General features: G+C 41.9%; 1 protein-coding gene across 4 annotated transcripts in view; it reads left to right on the plus strand.

Moving 5' to 3' along the window:
- The window catches only part of CCDC85C (coiled-coil domain containing 85C), a 107,367-nt gene that overhangs the window by 60,394 nt on the left and 22,707 nt on the right, over positions 1 to 24,266 (plus strand). For 3 of the 4 annotated variants that reach the window (XM_071745640.1, XM_071745639.1, XM_071745638.1), the window contains 2 exons: positions 6,725 to 6,801; positions 22,048 to 22,152. In XM_071745640.1, coding sequence (XP_071601741.1) covers positions 6,725 to 6,801; positions 22,048 to 22,152 — 182 coding nt within the window. The remainder of the gene's footprint in view (positions 1 to 6,724; positions 6,802 to 22,047; positions 22,153 to 24,266) is intronic. The other variant, XM_071745641.1, reaches the window with a different exon arrangement.

Raw genomic sequence — 24,266 nt, forward strand, 5'->3', positions numbered from 1 at the left:
TAGTGTGGAGGAAGCTGCTCCCTATGCAGCTTGGGGTGAATGTGCTGGTGAGGTGAGAGGTAGAGCGTGCTGGTATGCTCTGCTTGCAGAATAACTTGCATAGCTACAAAAGACTAGAAGCTTATTTCTGTCACAGACCTTGTCACTGCATATTCTCTTGCTATGTCCCAAAGAAGACCACAAATTTTACCCAAGATCCTACTGAAGAGATGTGGGAGTTGTGGTCAGCAGAGCCTGGTAGTTTGAGCCTGTGAGAAGGAGGGTATTAGGTCCATCAGGTTTTTCATATCTCTGCTGGAATAACTCACTGCACTTTTACCTGCCTTTTGTCTGCAGACGTCCCCTTCCGTCCACTCACACACTTTCCCAGCTGCATTTATTGATATTTTCAGCAGGGACTAGCTGGGTTACAGCCAGGCTGACAGGCCAGAGAGCTGCCTTTGTTCACTGGGGAACAAAGTGTCCCCTTATGTCCCCTGGTGACAGGGACCAAGTCTGCCAGACACCAGGAGCATCCTGCAGGTGCTACAAGAAGTGGCATCTGCCTGAGTCCAGGTGAGAGGCACTGCAGAGCAGAGTGTGCCACGGTGAAACAAGGAGTGTGGCCCGAAAGCCCTAATGATGCCATAGCAGAGGGAAGCACCTGCAATTCTAAAGTAACTCAGTGGTGGCTGTGCAGTGTTCCTGCCCACATTTAAGTGGGGCACACCAGTTCCAAACAGGACATTGGGTATAGGGTTGGTAAAAACAGCAAAATGGGTGCTGCCTAGGAGAAGCAAGGGTGATGGGTTTGCGCACCTCTCTTAATAATTTCCTTTAATGACAATATATAGAGATATGAGTTTCCTATGCTTCCTAGCTGCTCTGATAGAGGCTTGTTGCCTTAATAAATCAACTTCTTCACAAGATATAACTGCTGGCTCATTTTTCAGCCTGCTTGTCTGTGTCAAGAAGCAAAACCATCAGAGCAATACAAATTTGAAATATGGTGCTGAAGAGCAGAGGTGTGATAATGAAACTGCCGACAAACAGTGAAATGTTTTATTGAGCGCAGGTGAAGGTCTTTTTATGAGATGATCTTTGATGGAAGGGGAGGAAGTGAAAATGTCAGCATCCCATCACTCAAAGAAGAAGAAGGCAGCTGGTCACAAGGTGTAAACGTGTCAGACTCCTTCCTGTATCTTTCCTCCTTGGGTTTGTATTTTGGAAAATCCCTTCGGGGTCATTGCTTTTTGTGAGTGGAGAAAGAGCCGTGTTTGCAGGACATTGACAATATAGAGCTGTGCTTCACTGTCTTAAATCACACTAAGTAACAGTAGCTCCTGGAGAGAAAACGCAGCAGGAGGCATCAGGTGCCCAGCCTCGCTGCTGGGGGTGTGGGGCACCTTCATGGTGTGTATGGGGATAGTGCTGGAGTGAGGCACCGTGGTTCTGATCCGCCAGCCAGCAGCCCAGCCGGACCCTGCATAAACCCCCTCTCTGTAGCAGACATCAAAAAGACAAATCTAACCCTGATGGGATTTTTTGGAGGAGGACTGAGGCACTTCTGTTGTCTCAAGTCTGCTCATGCCAGCTTTTTCTGTATTGCCCAGGCTGGGTGCAGGGACTGTCCTGCTGTGACTCTATTCCTCTTGGAGGGGTCTCCAAAGCTTCCTTTTCTCATGGATACCTGAATTAACCTTTTCTTGCATTTCTGCTCTGAACTGCCCTAAGTAAAGGACTTGTATTTTTTTCTTATATTCATTTAAAGTGCTAAGACCTTATTATTAAAAGGTCTTAAATAGAAGTGTCTCAGTCCCAACCATGTAGCTGCCAGGCAAATCTCTGTTTTGCATACTTATGGTTTGGAAAAAAGGTGTATAAGGAAATAAAAATAACTATTTTGCTACTGTCAAAATAAATGTATAATTCATTGTATTTACCCCTCTGACAGATTCTTCTGAAATCTCAGATGAGGTTGGGAAAGTCTCCAATGTCTCCAAAATGTTTTTTAAAATTATAGTTCTTGTGCTCTGCAGGCTGAGAGATTGTTTTGATTGTTAAAATAGTTCCTAATACTGTTTTAAAAAAGCTTCAGGAGCCAAGCTGTTCCCTGCACTCTCAGAGTTAAAACAATGTGGAGTGATTTGTCGTGCCTCAATTTAGCTGTAATGAGTATTAAGTGTTTTATCTATGTGGCAAAAAGTTACTTGGTTAGATTACATCCAAGTTGAATATACTCCATTCCAAATGGAGTATATTTTTAAAGCAGTAAATCTTGAGGAGGTTGGATAATAACAATAATGCTCTTTCCTGAGCTGGAATGTGCCTCTTCTCCCTCTCAAGGAGATAATATGTGAAGCTACATCCAAATAGTTTTTCAGAGGCTTTGTAAAGAAACAGAACTTCAAGTTTTACAGCTCTGCAAACAATTTAGCTTGAAGCATTTACATTATACAAATAAGCTGATGGTGGTTATGCTTTTCATCTGTTCTGCTGTTGTGGGTAGCAGCTTGGCAGGGCACGACACTGTCTCTGTCCTAAGTTTTCTCTTCTGTACCAAGTGCACTGCCTGCAACAGAAAGGATGCTGGGTGGGAGGTGAGATGTTTTGATGGGAAATACCTTCCTTCTGGTGTCATCTGGTCCACCAAGGCACCCATGGATTGTGCTTCTGGTGCTCATGACCCCAAGGAGTAACTGGAGGAGTATGTTGGCCCCACTGGCATCCCAAGTGAGTGCCAGAGCATTATCCCAAAAAGCTTATCCTTGACCATGTAGTCTTGACCACCATCCTTGTCTGCTTATACTGTACCTCCCCTTCACTGTGACACAGTTCTGTGGAGCCAACCAGTGTGGCTGTCTGGCCAGGTAGGATGAGGGCTTGGGTCACCGTTGAGGTGCAGGCATGGGTGGTCTCAAATTTGGTGGCCCAGGTAGGTGTAGTGGGGGTACACTCTGGCACCCAGGTCTGGGAGCTGCTTGTTCCATCAAGGAGAAGGCATTTGGGCTGGTTAAGGTGAAGCATTCCTCTCAGCTGATGGCAACTTTTGACAAGGTGATGGAGACCGTTCATTTAATTTCTAATGAAGGGGACAAGAGGGTCCAGGATGTCAGTGATGCAGCTCTACCGTTCCTCCTGTGGGTCAGTGGGGCCATCTTCACTCCATGACTCTGGGGGAGGCATGGGAGAAGGGAAACTTACTGATAAGAGGAAGGTCAGAGGCAGAAGAATGTTGGGAATGTGTTTCTTGATCTGACGTGGGGGAGACCCAGCCTGGGGTTTTGCTGCTCAGCCCAACACTGTCAGTGCCTGCTGTGAGAGTTCTGGGATTTTTTTTAACCTGAGATCAAGATGCAAATGGCTCAGCACAGGCATGTCCAGGAGAGAAAGGCAGTTCCTCTCTGAAGGCACAGTGAGGATGGTGATGGCTCTAAGCACTATTTCTCAGCCTTTGCCTGAGATGGCGCATCTTCTTCTCATAGCAGAAAGCTGTTGCTCATTTGCTTTTTTTCCTCCTTTCTCTGTGTATTTTATGTTATTGAGGAGTGTTCTCTGACTGAGGTCAGACATCAGTCATGGTTTGGAGTTAAACAGTGGTGTTTGAAGTATTCTAGCAAATCTCATAACAGGCTTTCAAGGCTGTAGGATTTGCCTTCCCAAGAAATACCTTTTTTGCAGGGGACATAAAACTGGTGAGGAAATAATTTTCTCCCTGTTTCCTTTTCTTTGGTAGCCATGCTCTAGTTTTTCCATCAACCAGACAGTCCTGTGACCTGAACACAACTGTGTCACCATTCAACTGCTTAACATTAATTTCCTGTAGCTGTTAGCAGTGCTGGAACCCACCATGAACACGGGCTGAAGAGTTTGCTCCTGAGGTTCAGGTTGTCAACCTCCACCTTGCGTAACTTCCTACTGTATTTGAATGCAGAGATGCTGCAGAGGACCTCCTTCAGTTTCTCTGGCCTGAGATTGGAAAAAAGGGCTGATGTGCATCAGTAGTAGTTACCATAAGCTTTTTTTTTTTTGGTTGCTGTTCTTTGCACATGAGGTGGAGTAGTGGTCCACAATATAAACACTTCAAAGTGATAAGAGACTACAAAGGTGAGGGGGTGCAGTGTGTATTGCAGGCTCCCTGCTGCTTGGGAAACAGACTTGGACTTCTAAGGAGGAGCAGGCTTAGCTGCGGTTACTGTGGAGCCTATGTCTGTTACCAGAGATCATCTTTAGCATTATCTAGCATTTTTACACTTGTTTAGGCAAGCATTGCTGTCAGTGCAATTTATGCACACAGGGACTGTGCATGGTCCAGAGGCATATCTCTGATTCCCAGGCAGGTCTGGTTTGAGCCTTTCCTTTGACACTGTTTGAGTCCTTCCTTCGAGCTTCTTTGAATGCCCCAGTACTCTGAGATAAAAGCCAGAATCACTGTCTTAGGATCACTGCATTCATTGTGCAGAGACACTCTGCTCTGCTGCTGTCCTGGCAACATATGATGCCTGTGAAGCTGGAGGGAAGGTAGGGAAGGGTGCTGTATCTGACCACATCTACTGATGGAGACTTTTGTATCCAGTACATAAGTGGAAATGGTGAAGTCTCTGGTTGCCTTCCAACAGAGCCAGGGGCTGTTCTGAGAACTGTTTAGCCAAATGGATATTTTGGCACTGATTTTAGGGGTAAGCGTGGTAGCCAGGGGCACAAGAAAGGTCAGACCAAAGCACCCATGGCACTCTGTACTTTGTGTTTAAGAATCCCAAACTCTGCTCTCAGGTTCATTACTAATTCAGCAAGTTGTTCAAGCTGATGCTGAATTCTTGCTGACTTAGGCACTGATCATCTGCAGCATTATACTCACCACCTTTAGATATGCATGACTAAATTCACGACACTGTTAGCACGAGGCCTTCGCAGGGAAGGTGCAATGGATTGGTCCTATAACTTACTTGGTTTGCTCTTTTCTCTAACCTGGAGACTCCTGTTACAGTGGGTTTGTTGTTGGGTGGAGGTTGTGATCCCTGCCACTGAAGGTGACATTGCTATGAACCTTGCCTGGTACCACTTCAACTGTTCACTGAACTTACATTGCTTCCTAGGGTGTCTTCTTAACCTTTTTCATGAGCTCTTGGTTGCATTTCTCAGATTTGAACAAAGTGCAATCCAAACAAAATAGCGAGCATGTTTCCTCTGAGAGTGTTTGTGCTTTAGATGGGCACTTGACTCAGATCTGTCCTGCTGTTCCTTTATGTGCGGTTTGGCACTTGTCTGTGCCAGCACTTTTTCAAGAATATTCCAATTTTTCTCTTGAATGGTCAAAGCACTCTCAGTGCTTAGCTGTAGCGTGCATGCTAGCTCTTCTGCTAAACTGCCCCCGGAGTGGCCAAGAAACAGCATTTGGACTTGTGCTGAGTGCGTTCAGCGGTAGCTGGCAGAGGCCAAGAGGAGCTGCTTAGCACAGAGCCAAACTGGGCCTCCCATGTATGCAGGGACTGATGTGTTTGTGTGCATGGGGCTGCAGCCAGTGGTACCTGCTAACCATGGTGGGGCTGCTCCTGAAGGTGTTGGCAATGGCAACGTGCATGTCTGGCATTGGTGCAGTGGTGCCTGGTTCTTCCCTGATTCACGCCTGGCAGGAAGCTCTGTGGTTGAATAGCAGCTTTTGCAGTCAGGCTGTGATAAATAAAATTACATAGAATACTATGACATTTCACATTTGTGCGGAAAGCATTCGAGTTTTTTCATATGCTTAAGCTCCAAAGCTCTTTCCTTCTTTTTCTTCTGCTGTAACAACCCACAGCCTCTTCTACGAAAATTAGAAATGCAGGAGAAATTTTGCAAAAATCAGATGGATGGAGGGAACTATAACTGTTAAGCTATAATGAAAACAGAAAAAAGGTTTTCCCAGGTTCCTTTATTTAGTTCCCTGGGAAATTTGCAAATATGTTGCTTCAAAGCATGCTTCAAAACAAAAACCAGATGTTTTGAAGAGCAGTAAACCACCCACAGAGCTTCTCAGCAGGTTATCTTTTATACCAGGTCACCCTATCTACTGTTGCTGTCTTACTGCAATGGTAATCTGGCCATTACATTACTTCAGATTAAATATTACCATTTTACGTGAGGTTATTCTGTATTTTATTGTCCTGGTATGTTTTCTGTTTAGTGTCTTGTGCTCCCACTAGAAAAAAAGCAGATGCCCTGGCTGGGCACGTGCTGTGGAAGTTGGGCTGTCTATAGCTGCAGCTCTGTGGCCTCTCTGTATACACTTCTTCCCCTTTAACACCACTGGGAGCTGTAGAAGTGACCTCCTTGTAGAGCTGTGCCAGCAGCTTGCTTCTGGGAGTTTTCAGTTGGTTTTGAAAGAAAAAGGCGCATGTGTGGAGAAGTGGTTGGTTTGAACCTAAAAGGAAACATCTTGTTCCGTTGTTAAGTTCTTGGTGAATTTTAGATGGGATGTGAATGGCTTTCGATGCTCATAAATGACTTTTATAAATATTACAGAACATAGGATTTCAATTTACACTCCCCATCTGGTGGCACTGGTGTGAATTCACTGTTGCTGAGTTCCAGCCTTTTACCAAAAAAGCTTTTGGCAGAATCCTGTCTTCACCCTTAATCCTTGGGTTTTCAGTCGTTAGCTCTTTCCTGAACTTGCCTTCCATCGAGGAAGGGAAACATATTGCTGCCTGACTGTATTTGTCTGTAAAACAAAAAGCTTAAATATATTTTTTCTCTTTTCCTCAAGATTCGTCTTCCAACTATATCAGGCAACTTGAAACAAAAGTGAAACTTCTGGAGGATGACAACAAGCTTCTTTCCCAGGTAGGTGTTTATAATGCTTAATAGATATTACTGTTGCTCTGTTCTCCTGTTTTCACATAATTGTGTCTGACTGCTCTCTTTGGTGCACAAAGGCTTTTGGTGGACATCCTACCAGGGGATGAGCATAATTCCCCCCATTGATGGAAATTGGTCTCCTTATTAAAAAAAAAGAAAAAGAGAGAGGGGGGGGGGAAAGATCAGACTCTCAAAATCTCTGTTAGTGTCTGTGTGTGTTTCTGAGATGCAGAACACCTTGACCCACTGCTGCTACTGAGGATGCTGTGAGGCTGCAGTGCTGTCTGTGCTGTTGCTGTGGGATTTTGTGTTACTTTTACGTTGACTCTTATCTTGTTAAAAAAGGAGACTGTAGTCAAAGGACAGCCCTGGGAGTAGTTTTGTGGAGTGCTCTTTCTGAGCTTTTCTTCAAGATCTTGCTTAAAACCAAACAGACCTCTCCTAAAATAACACTTTTTGCATGCATCTTCGAAGTCTACTCCACGTGCCACTGGGCTTTTGGGTGCTCCTGTTCCTTACCTATCTATATATAGCAATACTAAGCATCAGGGACAAAACATTCTGTTTGCTGTGTCCCCTGTATCCCCTGTAAAACACAGGACTTCGTGTAAACTAGAGCAACTTCACTGAATTCAGTGAAACACTGTCTTTGTAAACCATGGGAAGAGTTACCCTTTTATCTTATTCTTTGAATTCTTTCATTGTTGTATGTTGTACCTCTCTGGCATTTTAAAGGGTTTTTTTCAATAAGTGCTTCTTACTTCAAATGCTGAGTTTTACAGTTGTTCTGTTCCAGACTCTTTCCAATTATAAGGACTGGGAATAAAAAAACGCTCCTAATTAATTTTTTTTATATTCCTTTTTGCCAATTTAAGTTGTGCTGTTCTTTGCATTTCACCAAGTCTAAAAATAGACTGCTCCAGGATCATGTGTTTTTAAAACATCCTTTAAAAAAGAACAAAACAGAAAAGGCTCTATGCTTACTGAAATGCCAATAAAATAATTATGTCAAACCTTTTTTTTACGGGAGTCAATGTTTTGACCTAACTGTGAGCTTTTTTTAAACATTATCCAAATTTTTCAATATACTCGTGGGCATTGCTAGCCATGAAGCAAGAAGTCAGAGGTCACCAAAAGGTAAAAAACCCAAAAGGGTGCTCAACTTAACAGCTACCAAGTGGCTTCATACATTAATCAATTGCTAATTTAATTTTAATTCCCTCTGTCTTACTCCCAGCACCATGTGTGAGCTGGTTGTGGTCGAAACCGCAAGACTATTTAATTGGAGCTATTGATGAGCTGCGTGTGGGCAGTTTGGGATGTGCATGGATTTGGAGACAGGCCTGATGTGCCCTTGGCCCAGCTTTGTCCTGCCACAGCCAGCCACATTACTCTGTCAGAGTTGCCTTTAGAGGTCAAAAAGAGAGGTGTTGGTAATTAGTTAGGTGGCAAATTACTCAGGTCTGAGTAACTGTCTAGGCTTATTGCACTGGGAGGATGAAGCCCAGTTAGTCGTGGGGTGTGTAAGCCTGAGGCAGCCCCATGCACCAGCCCCTCCTTTGTATGCTCTTCTGTGGCTTTTCCTCCAAGGTCACAACTGTCCTCAGGTGTCCTCACCTTTCAGACTATGTCACCACAGACATTTAAATCCAAGAAGGAGGAAAATGATCTTGAAATACCTCTGTGCTCTGGAGAAGGCCAGACATCTCCCCTGGCAGCAGGAGGCACCTCTATGTGGTATCTTAATGGCCCTCCCAAAGCACCATGATCCAGCCTATTTTAGATCATGCTCAGAAAATACTTTTTTTAATCACAATCAGGAAGACAGCTTTCCTTAGGGCAGCAGGGAAAGTGTTGAAGCTACCATGGTGAACTCCTTGGGAATGCTGAGCTGTATCACCTCCAAATCTGTCATGTTACATATGTAGACGTGGATTTTTTTTGTCTTTTTCAAAGAGGAAGATGAGGAAAATGTGCATAGGCACAAACTCACATGTATATGTACACATCACTTCCAGCACCTTCCTGGAGAAGTATAAACCACTTACTGTATCCTTACTTGCTTCATTTGATTGGAAAGTGTTTAGCAGTTGCCATACGGATCTCAGGATAAGACTGTAGTCAAAAAGGATCCTGGCAAACTTTCTCCTGTTTTTCAGGTTGCCAGGTGATCCTGGCCATTTGAACTTCACAATACCAAACTAACCTGTCAACACCAAAGTCACATTTTAACTCAGCTTGGCTTTGTCCCATGGGAGTATTGAGATTGCAATAATATTTGCAGCCTGGTGTCAAGAAGTTCTGTGACCAGCATGCTGAGGAGTGATGAAACCTGACGTCCTGAGTAACAAACAGTGCCTGTGCATTAAGGGATTAGCAAATCAGTGGTGGTTCGGGAAGTCTTCCTGGCTTCCCTCCAAGTTCTAAACATAATGCTGAAGTAGTGCTTAATCCAGAGAAACCTGAGAAGGCTGGTGCTGCAAATGATATTGCAGGCTCTAAGGGTGGATTTCTATTACAGTGGCTGCTGACACAATGCCCCTTTGCTTGCTGGTGCATCCTGAGCAATATTTGTTGCTTTATCTTCTTCGGCATCGGGGCTGTGAAGTTTTGCTGAAAGATGGTGTCTTTGTACCGCCGTCAGACATGGAATTGAGTTTGTGCAGGGGTCCCAAGCCAGCACTTTGTCTCCTACATCCCGAGATCTCCTTTCTTCATAAACACTTTGGAAGAATGTGCTTATGTGGGAGAGATGAAAGCTCTCAAGCCCGTGCTGATGTGGCTGCTCTGTGCCACACATGTGACCTGCAGTGCAGTCAGGCTGGGACTCACACTGCTCTTTTTTCTTGTGACTCATTTGAACAGATTAATGGAGAGAGCTTTTTCTCCCCTTGGGAGATCAAGAAATACCATTTTGCAAGCAACCCTTTGCAATGGAAGGATAGTAAATGGGGAAGTGAATGTTATTTATGATAACCACATACAGGTTTTTTGGTTTTGACTTCTTTTGCTTACTTGGGAAAGAGCTGTGTATTGTCAGTCAGGAAATTAAGCTTCTTCTGACATTGTAGCCCATCAATAATCATCTCTCTTGCCATTCTCATCTCTGAAGAGAAATTACTTCAGTTTTATACCTTTCTTTGACTCAGGTGTATACTGTAATGTTTTGGTGGCATGTTCGTGCTAACTAGGACATCATGTTCTTGGATGGCATCAGTGTGCTGGCAGAAGCCCTGGCAGTGATTCTGACAATGCACAGCTGTTCTCCTGGTTTATATTGGTTGGGAAGATGCTGTAGCAAATGCCACTACCAGAAAAGACTCTCTGATGCCTGCTAGACAGTACTGGTACGTGTTTGTGGTCTTATTTTTAAGAAACTGCATGCTTAGTCTGAGATAAAAGAAGGCTGCAGTGTACAGGTGGTAAAAAGGATAGTAAATAATTTTTGTAAAAACTACTATTAAAACAGAGCCGAGGTTTTTGAGCTAGGACGTTCCACGGTAAGAGCATCTATAGGCTGCCTTCATTCTTCTTAAGCAAATGTGAATTTGGCACAAATGTGCACTTAGGAGGCAGTTTCTAGCACATTGTTCTGAAAATGAGGAAAAAACTGAACCCCAGGATTGAAAAGAGCCCAACAATCACTTGTACTGTAAAGAAGAAAGCTACAAATGCTGTTCAGTGGAGAGCTTGTTCTCTTCCTGGAGAGGATGAGGATGGAGGAGTAAAAGAAATTGCCCACAGTGTGCTGGCTGGCCCCAGGAGAGTCAGAGTGCAATTTCCTCTGTTGTTTTATTATCAGTCACTTTTGTGCCAAGTCTGCCATTAACATTTCCTGTTTGTGGCATATCCTGTTGGCCCTCAGAGTTGCTGTAGGCTCTTCACATTTGGGCCTTTCCTTGAAGTATGGCTCTGGAGTTTGTTGTGAAGCCATGGCTTCTGCCAGAAGTGTTGTAAATGCTCACCACGAGTGGAACAAAAATACAAACCTGTCTCATTTCCCCAAAGTCTACCTACTGCTTCTGTGTGAGGAGGGTAAGTATAATTGTTTTAATTTCAGATCTCATGGGGAAATTGGATTTTTTTTGTAACAGGGAGCAACTCAGACATGAAAGCTTTTCGGTGCATTTCGTCTCCATTTAAATTCAGAATGCTGCAGGAGACATGCCCTAGGTTACTATATTATGCACTGTTTAAATGTTTAGCTGCATATTAATTTTAACTAACCAGAAAGGAGATTTATGTTTGGGGCCTCGTCCACATTTTCCTTTAAAATCAATGGGAATACTTTCTACAGGACTCCATGTGTTTTGGAGTACAGCTCATGCAGAACCAGATTTCCATGGCACCTTTTCTCATGAGATCTTTAATGAGACCCCCCTTCCAAACTTCGATTTAGGCCTCTAATTACATTGCATTGCTTATGTGCATAAAAGCAAAAAGTGTGTACCGAGTGCTCCAAATGTTGCTTCCTCAGCTGTGGCAGCAGAAGCTTATAGAAAACATAGCATGCAAAACCAACCTGTGTCCAAGTGTGTTTCATTTAATCTCCTTTTATGAATTAAAATGGAAAGATTTATCTAGCTAGCAAATTAGTGGGCTTGAAATTTAAGTAAAGAATATATATTTATTGAGTAAAATGTAATTCTTTTTCCCACCAAGTAAGAAATATACAGTTTTACATCAGTTCAAAGACGTTACAGACTTGCTTCCAAATTGCTTTCAAGACAATGGAGTTCCTTTTGTTGACTTTGGACATAAGGAAGTTGGGCTGCTACCTATCAAAATAAATCTTCTGGTATTCACCTCCCATTTGTGGGTAGAGGCATGTCTGAAAAACAGGATCAATAACAGAAATGAGAGTTTGCAACTTTTAATGAAAGATGGATAATGTACTCTGTATACTGGACATTGTCACTTGTGCAAACAAGGGATTTTATGAGAATGTCCTCTGATCTAAATAGAGTTCCCCAAAAACCTAGGGGAAAAAAAACCCAAACCTAGGAAATATAATTCAAGAGGTTCTGAATACAGAAGTCGAATAACAGGTAGATAGAATTGTTTATTGAACCTTTGGAATTTGAGGCAATCTTGTAATTTCTTCCAACTCAACTCAAAATTTTTGAAGGACTGGAGCTGAATTTAGGAGAGATAAAAACACACAAAACTCTCTCATGCCCCATTTGCTTCTGCTGTGGGTAAGCAACAACACTGGGTTTAATGAGGCTCAGTTTAACCTCCAGCTGTGAAATGTGGGATTAGTCATATCCTATGCTTAACCAGCTTTGTAATAATTTCACTAGATTCCACTTTTTTCTTTTTATGAGGACAGGGTCAGGGAAAAGCTCTTGATTGCAGTTAGAACAGGCCATGAAAAAGCAGCATTTTGTGTCTTTGTAACAAGTCCAAAAGGTTCAAAGTACACAAATTCTCAGTGCTGGGTCTAAGTGAGGACTGAGAAAATTTTCAAGCAGAACCTAAGCAATTGCTGCAGAGGCTTAAAACCAGATTTTTTGCAATATGTTCAGTGCCAAATTCAAGACAAATTCAGTGTCTGATATCTGAAAACCACCTGGGGAAGCAAGGGAAAGATGTTAATCATTCATTGATTTAAAAAAAAAAAAAAAAAAAATTTTTTACCCAAAACTGTAAGTTTGTGATCAAATTTTTTGTTTTATTTTTCTTTTCATGAAGCCAGAAGTGCAAATCTAAATCTTTATAGGAGACTGTTAATGAATATTCAAACTATCTCTTTAAAATTAAGACTGGCTTTCACTTGCTCTGTTTGAGTTCAGCAGAGAGTTTTGAATGTCTGAATGGTCCTCCAGAAGTAAGGGGCTTGAGCACCTCACTCCTCCCACCCTGAGCACTGCTCAGAAGAGAGAAAACCAGCAGAGCCTTTGGCCAGCTTTGTCCCAGTGTTAGTTAAAGCCTGCAAGGGACCTTTTCTGAGTTATGAGAAGAGGATTCAGGTCTTTGCTTTCCTCATGCCCAGCTCTGTGATTTTGTGGGACGTGGGGAGTGCCTTGAAGGCAGAAAAAAAAAAAAAAGAAAGGTTGTTCCAGGGGATGGTCCAGTGAGTTTGTTTGTGTGCTTAATACTACATCTGCATCTATATCTACTTGCCTGGTGGAACTGGGGTGACATTCCTTAGCTTCTGTATTGACATCCCTAATGAAGAGAGTGATTTTGGTGCTAATGAGCCAGGGATGGGCTCCATTAATCTGAGACTCCTAAACTCAAGCTACAGACCAGATGTGCACTACACCAAATGTTAATGGTTATAGCTCTATTTGGCTTTGTTAACCATTGAGCTGCATTTCTGTTTGGGTTATAGGCTGTGATGCTTGAATCTCAGCTGTGCCAGCCCATATCCTCTCCTGAGCAAAGCCTGCCAGTTGTGTGATTATAATTATATACTGCAATTTGGTTTGAGCTGATTATCTGAATCTCCCATGAGTTATGGGCTTGATCTTTCTCTGCTGATCTGAAACAAGGAAAAAAATTATAGACAACCTTGAATATTAACAGTGTATTAACAGTGATACTACCTCAGTATCTACAGAGAATGGAGAGATTTGAAACTTGCACAGAGATACCCCACTGAGATACTAATAAAAATATTTTTCCAAGAGTGGTTTTACATGTCAAAATCTGCTAATGTCTTCTGCCATTTATTGGGCCTTTCCCAAAGTGTTGGCTTCTCTAACAATGGAGAATTTCAGTTGTCACCATTGAGACCAGATGAAATCTGCTGCTTTGCCCCTCCAGCTTGTATGAATGCAACTCATGGTATGAAGGGAAAGTCAGAACCTAGGTAGAAGTGGGAATGCTTGTCCCTGCCTTGTGTTTGCCTGGGATCCAGGCATGGCACAACATCCCAATGCATACTTACAGCCCCCTGTGCTGCTGCTGTGCAAGGGCTGCCTGAGTACCTCATTCTCAGCATTGTACCAATTCCAGTTCCACATGATCTGAAAATGGCTTTACTGATGAGGCTGGCTGAGGTTGTACTTGTGATCTGCTGGCTGAATACTGGAGAGGGGATTGGGAGAGTGGGTGTCTTGGCAAATTGTAGTTCCCTAAAGCCTTTGTCGTCAATCTAAGGAATGATCCCAGGATGTTCTGGGTGCACATCAGGGCTATGAACCAGTGTAAAGGAATTTAATCTCTCCTGTTACTGAAAGCTCATATTATTACATGACATGGAAGATGTTAAATAGTTTTAATCTCATCCCTTAATTTTTTTTTTCTTATTTGCAGCACTCTTTCAGAATCAAATACGTTGATTTTTGTATTGCACTCTCATGTGTGTAATTTCCAGCTTGCCTGATAGATCCTGTTGAAGCTAATGGGACTCTTCATATATACTTAAAGTCAGATACGTGCTTTGCTGAGCTGAGTTTTGCTTGAATATGCCTTGTAGTGATAACTGCAGTTACTGAACCTTAATTCAATTATTTGCTACCTTCACACAGTGAAATTGCCCATCCCTCAGCCTCCTGATGCATACACCCCTAAAACATGGCTGAATGTGATAAGGAGGAAATATCTGTGGAAGGTGGTTTGGTAGGGGGTGATTGCTGGGATACAAGGTTGCCTGAAAGGCACACTCACGTGTGATACTGAGGTCAAGAAACCTGGGACATTGCAGCATCTGGGGTTGCAGCATCTTCTTCACGTTATTTGAGGTGTGTTTCTGCTTCATTTTAACTCAGAAAAAAATACTGCTGCTCTGTTGGACTTGCTGAGGATACTTTGGGTGAGTTTGTTCTTAGAGAGTGGTGTGTTCTGATAGTACCACTGAACCCTGTGCATGTAGTAAAATATCTGTAGTTGTGGAGTAGCTTAATTAAATGTTTATGGGGTCACCATGTTCTAAATTGGGATATTAAAACATTAATGTTTACGCATAAACTAATGAGTTCTGAAAAATTAATTAATACGGGAAAAGAGGTTGAAGTTCAAATAACAATATTGTCTTGTCAAGTAAGATGAGCTTATTTTGGTCACCTGTGTCAAAGACAGAGGTTTTTTCCAAGATGACAAAATAACTTACCAAATGTACAATGTTCTTCTGTTGCCTTTCTAGCTGTGTGCCTGCAACACCTTACCATGAAATTTCAGTAGGGTAGAAAGAGCTAATACATCCACAAACAGCTTGTTGGATCTGGGGCCTGCCTTTTAGTTTTGCTGCTGGTTGTTTGGGTCTCTGATTGCTGGTTCTTTCACATGCTAATGTTGTCAATTTCCATTTTTTTAATAATCTGAATGTATTAAATATGCCCCTAATTATTTTTATATCCCTCCTGTACTTGTGCAAAAGACATTGGTTAGTAATATCTGAGTTTCCAAAGCAAAGCAAATTTACCTACCTGAAGAGAATTGGTACATTTAGTTAAATTGCTGCAGGAAGTAAGAGGAAAAGATTTTGAGCTAAACCTTCCATTTAATTACCCAGTTGCAAACAGTGGGTTTCTGAGTGTCAAAATTGAAGCAGTTTCAATTACAGGAACAATTATGGTCTAGAAAATTGTTGCTGGTAGGTTTAAGAATGTGTATTACAATGTAATTCAAGTAATTCAGGTAATGGGCAGTACAAGAGTCCATAAAGATGAAGGCAGCCTGACCCAGTGGACTGAAATAAAACCTTCCTCCTTTTTCTCTTCACAAATACATATAATCAAAAGCTAAGTTCTCAGCAGAGTTTTCTATCTAACATCTGACATTTATGGGATAAAACCAGAATATGAAGTAAGAATGACATTTTTTTTCATAAAGACTTCTTTGTCATTTAGAGAATTATCCACATAATAAACTCAAATCCTTATGGGCTTACATGGTCAGCATGGGTTGCCCTTGCCCTGTTGCTAAGGACCAGGTTCACCCTGATATTTAAGTGGCAGCTAAGGGAAATCCTGTGCTTTATAAAAGAATGGAGTAGCCACTAAAAGTGGAAATTGCTTGTCTCTCTGAGGGCTGGGTGATGATGGGGATATTAATTAAAAAAAAAATATTCTGAGCTGGTGTCAGTGAGGGTATCTTCTCCTGTGAATACTGAGTGTCACAGTATTCTTTTCCATCCAGTTGCATTTCATGGTAAGATATATAATTTCTTCTATGTTGGATTGCAGGTAAAATATTAATAAATGTTAAGTAGTGTGGTGTGTAATACGCTGTCTCTTGAACTTGGTGCCAGGTGGTCTGTATTATAGGAAAATGAAGCTGATTATTATAAAGCCTCTGAAATGTCAGTCGTCTGGGAAGTCTGCTGTCAGTGACTCACGTATGCTTGATTCTCCTCTTCATTCTGGACACATTTTTCCATCCCTTTATAAAGAGACCCCCCTGAGATAAACAAAAAGGGCCTTTGTGAGACTCTTGGCCTTCAAACTGGTGCTAGGTTTTGTTTTTGTTTTTCCTTTTTTCTTTTTAAACAGCATGTGGATCAGGAGAGAAGCTTTCACAATGTAGGAGGTTACAAATGAGTTGCAAAGAAGGGATGAGGGCAGCATCTCAGGTGCTCAGATGTAGTCCTCAGGTGCCACTAGGGCTGTCACCTCTGGCTCCTGCCATGCACCAGAAAAAAGTGGGTCCCTAGGAGCAATTCATCACATCTTCCATGGGTGCCTTGGGTGCACTGAAGCACAGGATACCTGTGTGTAGAAACCCAAATTGCTCTAAGGTGACCCCCACAGCCCATGGGGAAGAGGGAAATTGTGACTCTTTGTAAAGGCTTTAGTATTTCTGCAGGGCTCAGAGTCAAACTAATCATTTATGGTTAATTTTTTTTCCTAACCTCTCTTCAGCCTTCAGCTGTTACGACTTATGTGAAAGGAATAAACAGTGTTTTCAATTACAAGCTACTTATGTAAGAGCCCTGTTTTGAATGCTAATTCATGAATTAGTGGAAGCTGACAGTGTCGCTTTTTAATTTTCCTTGGTCACTTCAACACATAAGTCTAATTGAAATAATTCTGGGGTTGGTTTTTTTTTTTCTTCCCCCTAATCTCTTTCATAACTGCTGAGAAATATCTGTCAAGTAATGCCTGTCTTTCTATATTTAATTTCTGTTTAGAATGGTTCATTTTGTTACATCAAAGTGCCTTGAGATTAAATCCTTGTCTTCTTTTCTTTCCCTTCCAGCAGAAGTAACACTGGAGGGTAACAGAAAAGACAATTTGTCTAACTTGTCTAAGTTTTCAACACTTTATCTTCACAGTTGGTTCAACATGGCCACTGAGCTGATCTGACTTTACTGGACAGAAATGGAAAGGAAAATAAATGTTTCTTCTTAGTACTTTGACCCTAAAATACCACAAACACCATCCATCTTCTTGTGTTATTTGTGTTATTTTCAAATTGAATCACTCAGCACATCAGGTCAAAAAGTCAGAGGCCACAATTTCGTCTCCCTGCTAGGAAGATGGAAAGCTTTGATGGGAACAAGTGTTTGCTGAATTTTTTTAAACATGTAATTTTAGGCTTTGGTAAGCACCAAGATTTTGATTTCTATGTAAAATATTTAAAATTATTCATGTTTTTAAAATGGAAAATACTTGCCACATTCCCAGGTTAATAAAGATATCGCTTCTGTTTTCTGGATAGAGAGACTCATAGAATAATTTGGTTTGGAAGGGACCTCTAAAATTCACCTAGTCCAACCCCCCTGCAGTAAGCAGGGACATCCTCATCTAGATCAGGCTTCTCAGAGCCTCATCAAACCTCACCTTGAATATCTATAGGGATGAGGCCTCAACCACCTCCCTGGGCAACCTGTTCCATTTTTCCGCTACCCTCGTGGTGAAGAACTTTTTCCTTTAATCCAGCCTAAGTCTACTCTTCTCTAATTTAAAACCATTGCCACTCTTCCTGTCACTACAGGCCCTTGCAAACAGTCCATCTCAGCCTACCTGTAGGTCCCCTTCAGATGCTGGAAGGTTGCTATTAGGTCTCCACGGATATAAACTGGGTTTGCAGTCCATTTTTACTGGAAGCCTGATTTGTTAGTTCTATTTTTGTCACTGATATGAGTAGATAAAACCCCCTTCATTGCCAGGACAGGCGTGTCTAGGTCCATTTCTCTCATAACAGGGCTGACAAAGGTCTTGGGCTTTAGTCCAAGAGCAGTATCTTCTGGGGTCCCTTGAAGTTCTGCCTAGTTGAAAAATTTAGCAATAAATTTCATGTCATTATTTCCAGATAACAAAGAGTTATTGTGTTGGATGGACCACTGTGGAGCTGTCAGTGGGCATGGGTAAGGGGAGGCAACACAGTGTAGGGATGATGCTGAGTTAGATCTAGGGAAGCTCTTTTTTTTCTTTTTTCTTTTTTTTTTTTTTTTTTTTTTTTTTTTTTTTTTTTTTTTTCTTTTTTTTTTCTTTTTTTTTTTTTAAATATTTGGATGAAACTAGTGTTTGGGAAAAAAAATCACTGTTAAAGAGCTTCTCCAGAGTCAATTGGCTTCTCAATAGTCAATTTTTGGCCTTTTCAGGGGACAGATGTATTTTATGTTATTCAAGTTGTAAATCTGGTGAGGTTGAGTGAAGACCTGAATAGGAGTCTCCTCAGCTCTTTCTTGGTTTCCTTTTCTGTGTCCCTCCCTCTCTTTGCTCCTCAGCTTTGAAAACATTCCCAGTAAAAGTTTAGTTAAAACGACACTCTTCCATGGAGTTTTAGTTCAGATTAAAATGATTTTGTTGATAAATTCCTTGACACTACAGAAATGTGATTTTACCTGAAGCATAATTTATCATAGCCATGCTGCCCATTAATTGAGATAATCTCCAACAATGATGATGAACAGAGATGATCAGGGATTGTACTTTTAAAATGCCATTCTGACTAGGGAAGCAATTTGGGATCCACTTACATCTCAGTAATGAAAATTGGGTAAGGTAGTAAGAGATTTCATTTTGTGGGCAAATTGACAATGCAAATACTAGGATTTTTAATTTAGATTTAAGTGGAGTAATGCATCATTAGTCCTATTGCTTTTTAATGAGGGATTCGCTTTCTTTTGCTGGCTAGCTCTAACACTGAAAGCAGAGCCTAGTGAATGTGTAAATGTTTAGGAAGGTTTGATAAATGTGTGCCACTGCTCCACTTTAATTTAAAAAAGGAAGAAAAAGCATTTTTCCTTCAGTGGTGAAGAAATTCATATTTGCTTTTAGCGCAAGGAAAATAAATAATGTGGAACTGTGATGCAGTAGGCTGTTGTAAAGAATAATTAGAGTAAGGTACATTTTGAAACAAATTCTACAGAATGTAGAAGGAAAATGTCATGCTTGTGAAAGGGACTGCTTTTGTGGCTTACAGTGGTATGAAAAAGTGGTTCTTTGGCCATTTCCAACATGGATGTGTTATAAATAATGGCAGATAAAGATAATTTTTGTCCTACCAAACCCATCCCATGCCCCAAACACCTCATTCCTCTTCTGAGTAGATCTCTGTTCAGCGTTTTTATTTCTGAGATGTCTTTTCTTTTTCTTTTCTTCTTTTTATTTTTTTCTCTCTTTTTTTTATTTAATTAAGAGCTTGTTTTCATGTTCATTGAACTCAGAGGGAATCTTTCCATCAAATTGAATGCATTAGGTCAGATTCATTATCAGCCGTAGCTGTAACAACCTAACAATAGTTTTGCCACACACAAGTGCGCTGTCTTAATAGGATTTGCTTAAAAAAAAGCAATAGAACTAATCCATTACAAACAATTTTCAGACAAGAGTTTTGACTGTATCTGTATATTTACCAACACAATTTCAACCAATTTAAACAAAATTGAAATTAATGCAGGCTCTTGCTCCAGGCAGGAGCATAGGACAGTTAAATTAAATCAATTTTTTGCATTTTTTGCCACAGCAGTATGATACTGTGTGGTGACTAAACTTTTGTCTAGTCACCTTACTGCCTTTGAGGGATGAGGCATTTTGACTTTATGTGAGGGCAAGCACTAGAAACAAAACGTGCTGTGTCTAATGTAGCCCAAACCATTCAGATTTTGGGCCAAGAGAACTAGTGTCTGGGAGGTGGACAAATGTCCACCAAATCTGTCTTTCTTATGCCTGTTCTACATTCCTGGGGCCCCATAAGCACGTGGCATCTTGCAAGTCTCAGTGCAGTTTGCAAATGTCTGTACAATCTGGGGCCTCTGAACACTGGCATGGTGGTACACATCTTTCTGGAGCAGAGCCTTCGAGGGCATCTATGACCTCTGGGATCTCCAGCACAAAGCTTCAAGATCATGTTTTCTCTCTGCTGTTTTGTCCTTTTCCCTTTCCTGTGCAAGTGTCCATTGATCACAGATGTCAGGGAAGGGTGTGTAAGCTCCTGAACTGATAGATTAAAGGAGTGGATAGCAGAGCCTCAAGACCTCTCCAGGAGGTTGCTGTCCCCCCATGTACATGCAATAGTGAAGAGGTTGCACACAGCAGGACAGTGGAAGCCAGGGTAAAATCCTTTCAAGATAATCACCGAGAGACCCCTACACATTACATGGCTGGGACAATGCCAGTAAACTAAGAGTCTTCTCATCATCTTCTTTTGTGACCTGCTAGCCTTCCTATGAAAGTTCATACCTTCCAGACATGGTGGAGAAAACTCAGTTTTGCAGCAGTCATGTTCTAGCTTCAGAAGTAATCTCTTCCAGTTCTTTCTGTCTCTTAAGTCTCTATGGTGAAACGTGAAAGAAATATAGGCCATGATCTTCGCTGATGCCACCTTGTAAATTCAAGGAAATCCCAGACATCCAGTATGCTAAAGTCACTCTGTATAACTTGCCTCCGTGAGAGGCACAACAGTTCCCAGCAGATTGGGTGATACAGGACTGGCATCCTTTTCTCATGATGGCTTTCTTGAAAACTGCCTTTCTTTTCACAGCTTGTAAAAGGAAGGTTGATAGGGTGAGTGTGCCAGAATGGTTGTGAAAGCACTGGGTTGCACTAAACATTTTAACCTGAGAAAACAACATTTTGAAATGAAACCGAAGCTAAGTATGTCCTAAACCAAATTTTCTGACACTAATAGAAAATGATGTATCCTTTCTGCATGCACCAGTTCTTCTCTGCTAAATGGGAGCAAAAAAATGGAAATTAGCTTTCAATATTTCCAGAGATCTCTGCATGGCCACAGTCCTCAAAGTCTCAATTCAAGTCAGGACTTTAGGGTCACCAAAGGGTTTTTATTTACAGTTGAAGTGATTTATGGGTTTTCCTGTTAAATTTTATTGCACCAGTGGCTTTTCTTCAGTCCTTTTGAAATAGAAAACATAATTTATGCAGCAAATGCAAAGTCAGAAGTCTTAATGTAGCATAAAAATCTAAAAGGGTCATGATTTTATAGTTTTAAAATGGAAGACCATGCACTGCTTGATATTCTTGAAAGTTTTTTGAAAGTTAATGAGGGTGTTTTATCAGTAATAAAAAAAGATAATTTTCTCCTACACCTTTGATTTTAGCTACTTGTGCATTGCTTTTTTATGTGTATACCTTTTATAAATGAGAAACTTTTCTAATTCTAGGACCATCCAGTTGCAGAAGCACTGAGGGAACTAATAGCATGAGTCAGAAACTTTGTCCCAGGGAGATTAGTCAGTACTCTTGACACCCAGTGCTGATTCTCCCTTTGAGCGCAGACTATTGATTGCATTGATCTGGTTTCTAGGGTCATATAGACTACCTTTATTTATTTGGCTTTGTTTACGACCTCTGGGTGGATGCAAATTTATAACCAAATAAGAAACTATTCCTATCATACTTTTTGCTTTAGTGAATCATGCGAGCAGTGCTTACAAACTCTTACTGCTTTCCACATGTGGGTGATAGGAATAGCCTATGCTGTTTTCAAAAGAGTAAACTAAAAAATGTCTCCTGTTGGATTTAATTTTCTGATTTTGATTTAATCTGAAGTCTTGAAAACAGTTTTTCATTTGCATCTTAACAAATGTTTTTAACAAACATGTAGGAACTTAGGTAAAATGAAAATGCCTTCTTATTGTATGACTTAATGGTATAGACCTTAAACAGTTCACCTCCGACTGCTTGCAAATGTTTTCTCCAGGTGTGGGCACGGAAAAAACATTACAATGTTTACTGTTACTGCTGTTGCAGGGATGAATAATGGGAACAGGTCATGGGACAGGAGGAGTCATGGGAAAAGCCGGTACAGCGGGAGGGACACAGCTTTCCGTCTTGTTAATACAGACTGTCCTGTTTTCTGTCATTGTCTTTGCAGCAGTCCAGCACGGGGGACCTGAGGACTCTGAGGAAGGGGCTGTCCCCATACCACTCTGAGTCACAGCTCTCGTCACTGCCGCAGTACCAAGACTCCCTGCAAAACGTAAGAAGTGTTTCCTTACTTCTAGAGACAGAGCTGCGCGTTGTCCTGAAAGTGGGTATGGCTGGAGGGGGCATGTGAAAATTACAGGGGAGCTCTCCCAGCTAAGAATTCTCCCCGAATCCAGCAGTGCAACCATGCAGCTGAAACCTGCATGGGGAGGATGGGGAGCCCCCAGAAACATTGGTCTTTGCCTGAGTTTGGATCATTAACTTCCCAGCTTAGCTTTTTCAGTTAACTGATGGTCAGAGTTGTACATCTTTTAAAGGAAGGGTGAGTCTTGTACCTGCAGCTTCTTCTTTGTAAATGCCCTGTATGCTTGCTGTCAAAAAGCTGGTCGTGGATAAGGCATAAGACAATTTGCCAAGTGTTTGATACGGCGTGGTTGGGGTTACTTTAGTGATTAAGTTCTTAGAACTTTCATTGCAGGTTTTTCTATATCACAAATGAGGTTTATATTTCCTAACATTTTCCTGTGTTGCTTCTCCTCAAACATAAAAAGAATCCTGATTAAAGCCTCTTGCAAAAGATGGGGATCCTGTGGTGCTGTGCCGGGGCTCCTGCACTGGTGTGTCAGGCATGGCTGGGGAGGCTAGGCCCTGCCAGATGATTATCTTCCAGATGTTTTCCTGACAGCCTGAGACACTACATTTGCTTGCTAACACTGTTTTCCAGATTGCAGCAAAAGTGTAGGTGCAGCCACTCACTGCTGAGTGAGGTGCAAATGTCTTGAGCTTGAGCAAGAGCCTGAAGGCTCTTGAGAGCCTGAAGCATAGCCAGGAGACCTCCCTGCTTCCTTCTATCTTCTGCTTCCAGTCAAGAGCTCTGGGCAGCTGTGGGTACCATAGGACCAGCTGTATGTTGGCTGCCTGCTTGGGCAGCCATTATGTAAATTTAGTGTGCCTCTTAGAGCTGTAAAAAAGGCTAATAAAAGATTTAAGACACTTTGCATAAATACAACTCCAGTGTGAAAACAGTTCCTTTCTATCCTTCTGAACTGCAGGATGGATGGAGACCCTCCACCCCCCCAAAAAAGGGGAGAAATAAGAAATTGAATGGAAGAATGTGGCTGAATATCCACCTTTCTAACTTCGTGCCCCATATATAAAATGAGGAGGGCACAGGCATATGAGCCTGAAGTTGTTTGTCTGGCTGTCCTCTTACAGTTTTGGGGATTTTGCTTCACTTCCCTTGTGCTCAGACTTATGATTCCCACTTGTTTGCAGGTAGGAGATGGGCAGTTGGCCTGTGCTGGCTGCTCTGAGGAGTAGTACTACAGACAATTTTATGTTGGGTGTTATCTTGTGAGTCAGGCTGGGATAAGGCTGACACCTTTCTGCAGAGGAGCTGTGTCTGGACTGTTAGGTGGCCAGAGACTTCTCTGTCTGACCATCAGCCCCACAGCTCCCTGAAGCTGCATGATTGTCTGCTGCCTCTAGGATCCCTGCTGGCCACTTGTCCCTTATTTCTCTCCTTCCTTGAGAAGGTGGCATCTGGCGTTTATGAAGAGGCTCAGGGAATGTGAGACACTTAACTTTATCTGTGACCCTAGCTGTGTTCTGCCTTCTGTGTGTGAAGATGATTTAAAAAACCCCAAGCATCCCTGGATCCAAATCCACATTGCCTGGGATACTTTTGTAGCCATTTATTTATTTATTCCTACAAAGATCCCTTTGGTTTGGGACTTGACATGTGACTCTTGCTGGAACAGGAACACTGAAGAGTGCTGTAGTGCACAGAGAAAGTGATGGTCAGTCTGTCCTGAAAACTCTTCCAGCTCAGAGCTTTTCTGGACTTTAGAAGTACCAGCTGGGAGTTACCAGCTTTCAGTTTTGCTTTTTGGAATTGTCCAAGGAATCTGGATTGCCCAGTATGTGGCGTCACCTCTGGTTAGAGAGATAGAAATCACAATTTAGTTACACTGATAATTTTTAGGCAAGTAAGGTGGGTTTGGGTAACTGCTGTTGTAGGGGGGAGGAGCCCTATTGGTGCAGTGCTGTGAACCAGGACTGGGGGGCTGTGCCTTCCAGCATGGAGAAACTTTTCTCCTAAGTAGCCACTTTTCACCTCTCTGTGCCTCAGTATCTTTCAACATGGGAACTGACCCATTCCATGCC

The sequence above is a fragment of the Heliangelus exortis genome, chromosome 5 (assembly GCF_036169615.1).
Source record: "Heliangelus exortis chromosome 5, bHelExo1.hap1, whole genome shotgun sequence".
NCBI lineage: Eukaryota > Metazoa > Chordata > Aves > Apodiformes > Trochilidae > Heliangelus > Heliangelus exortis.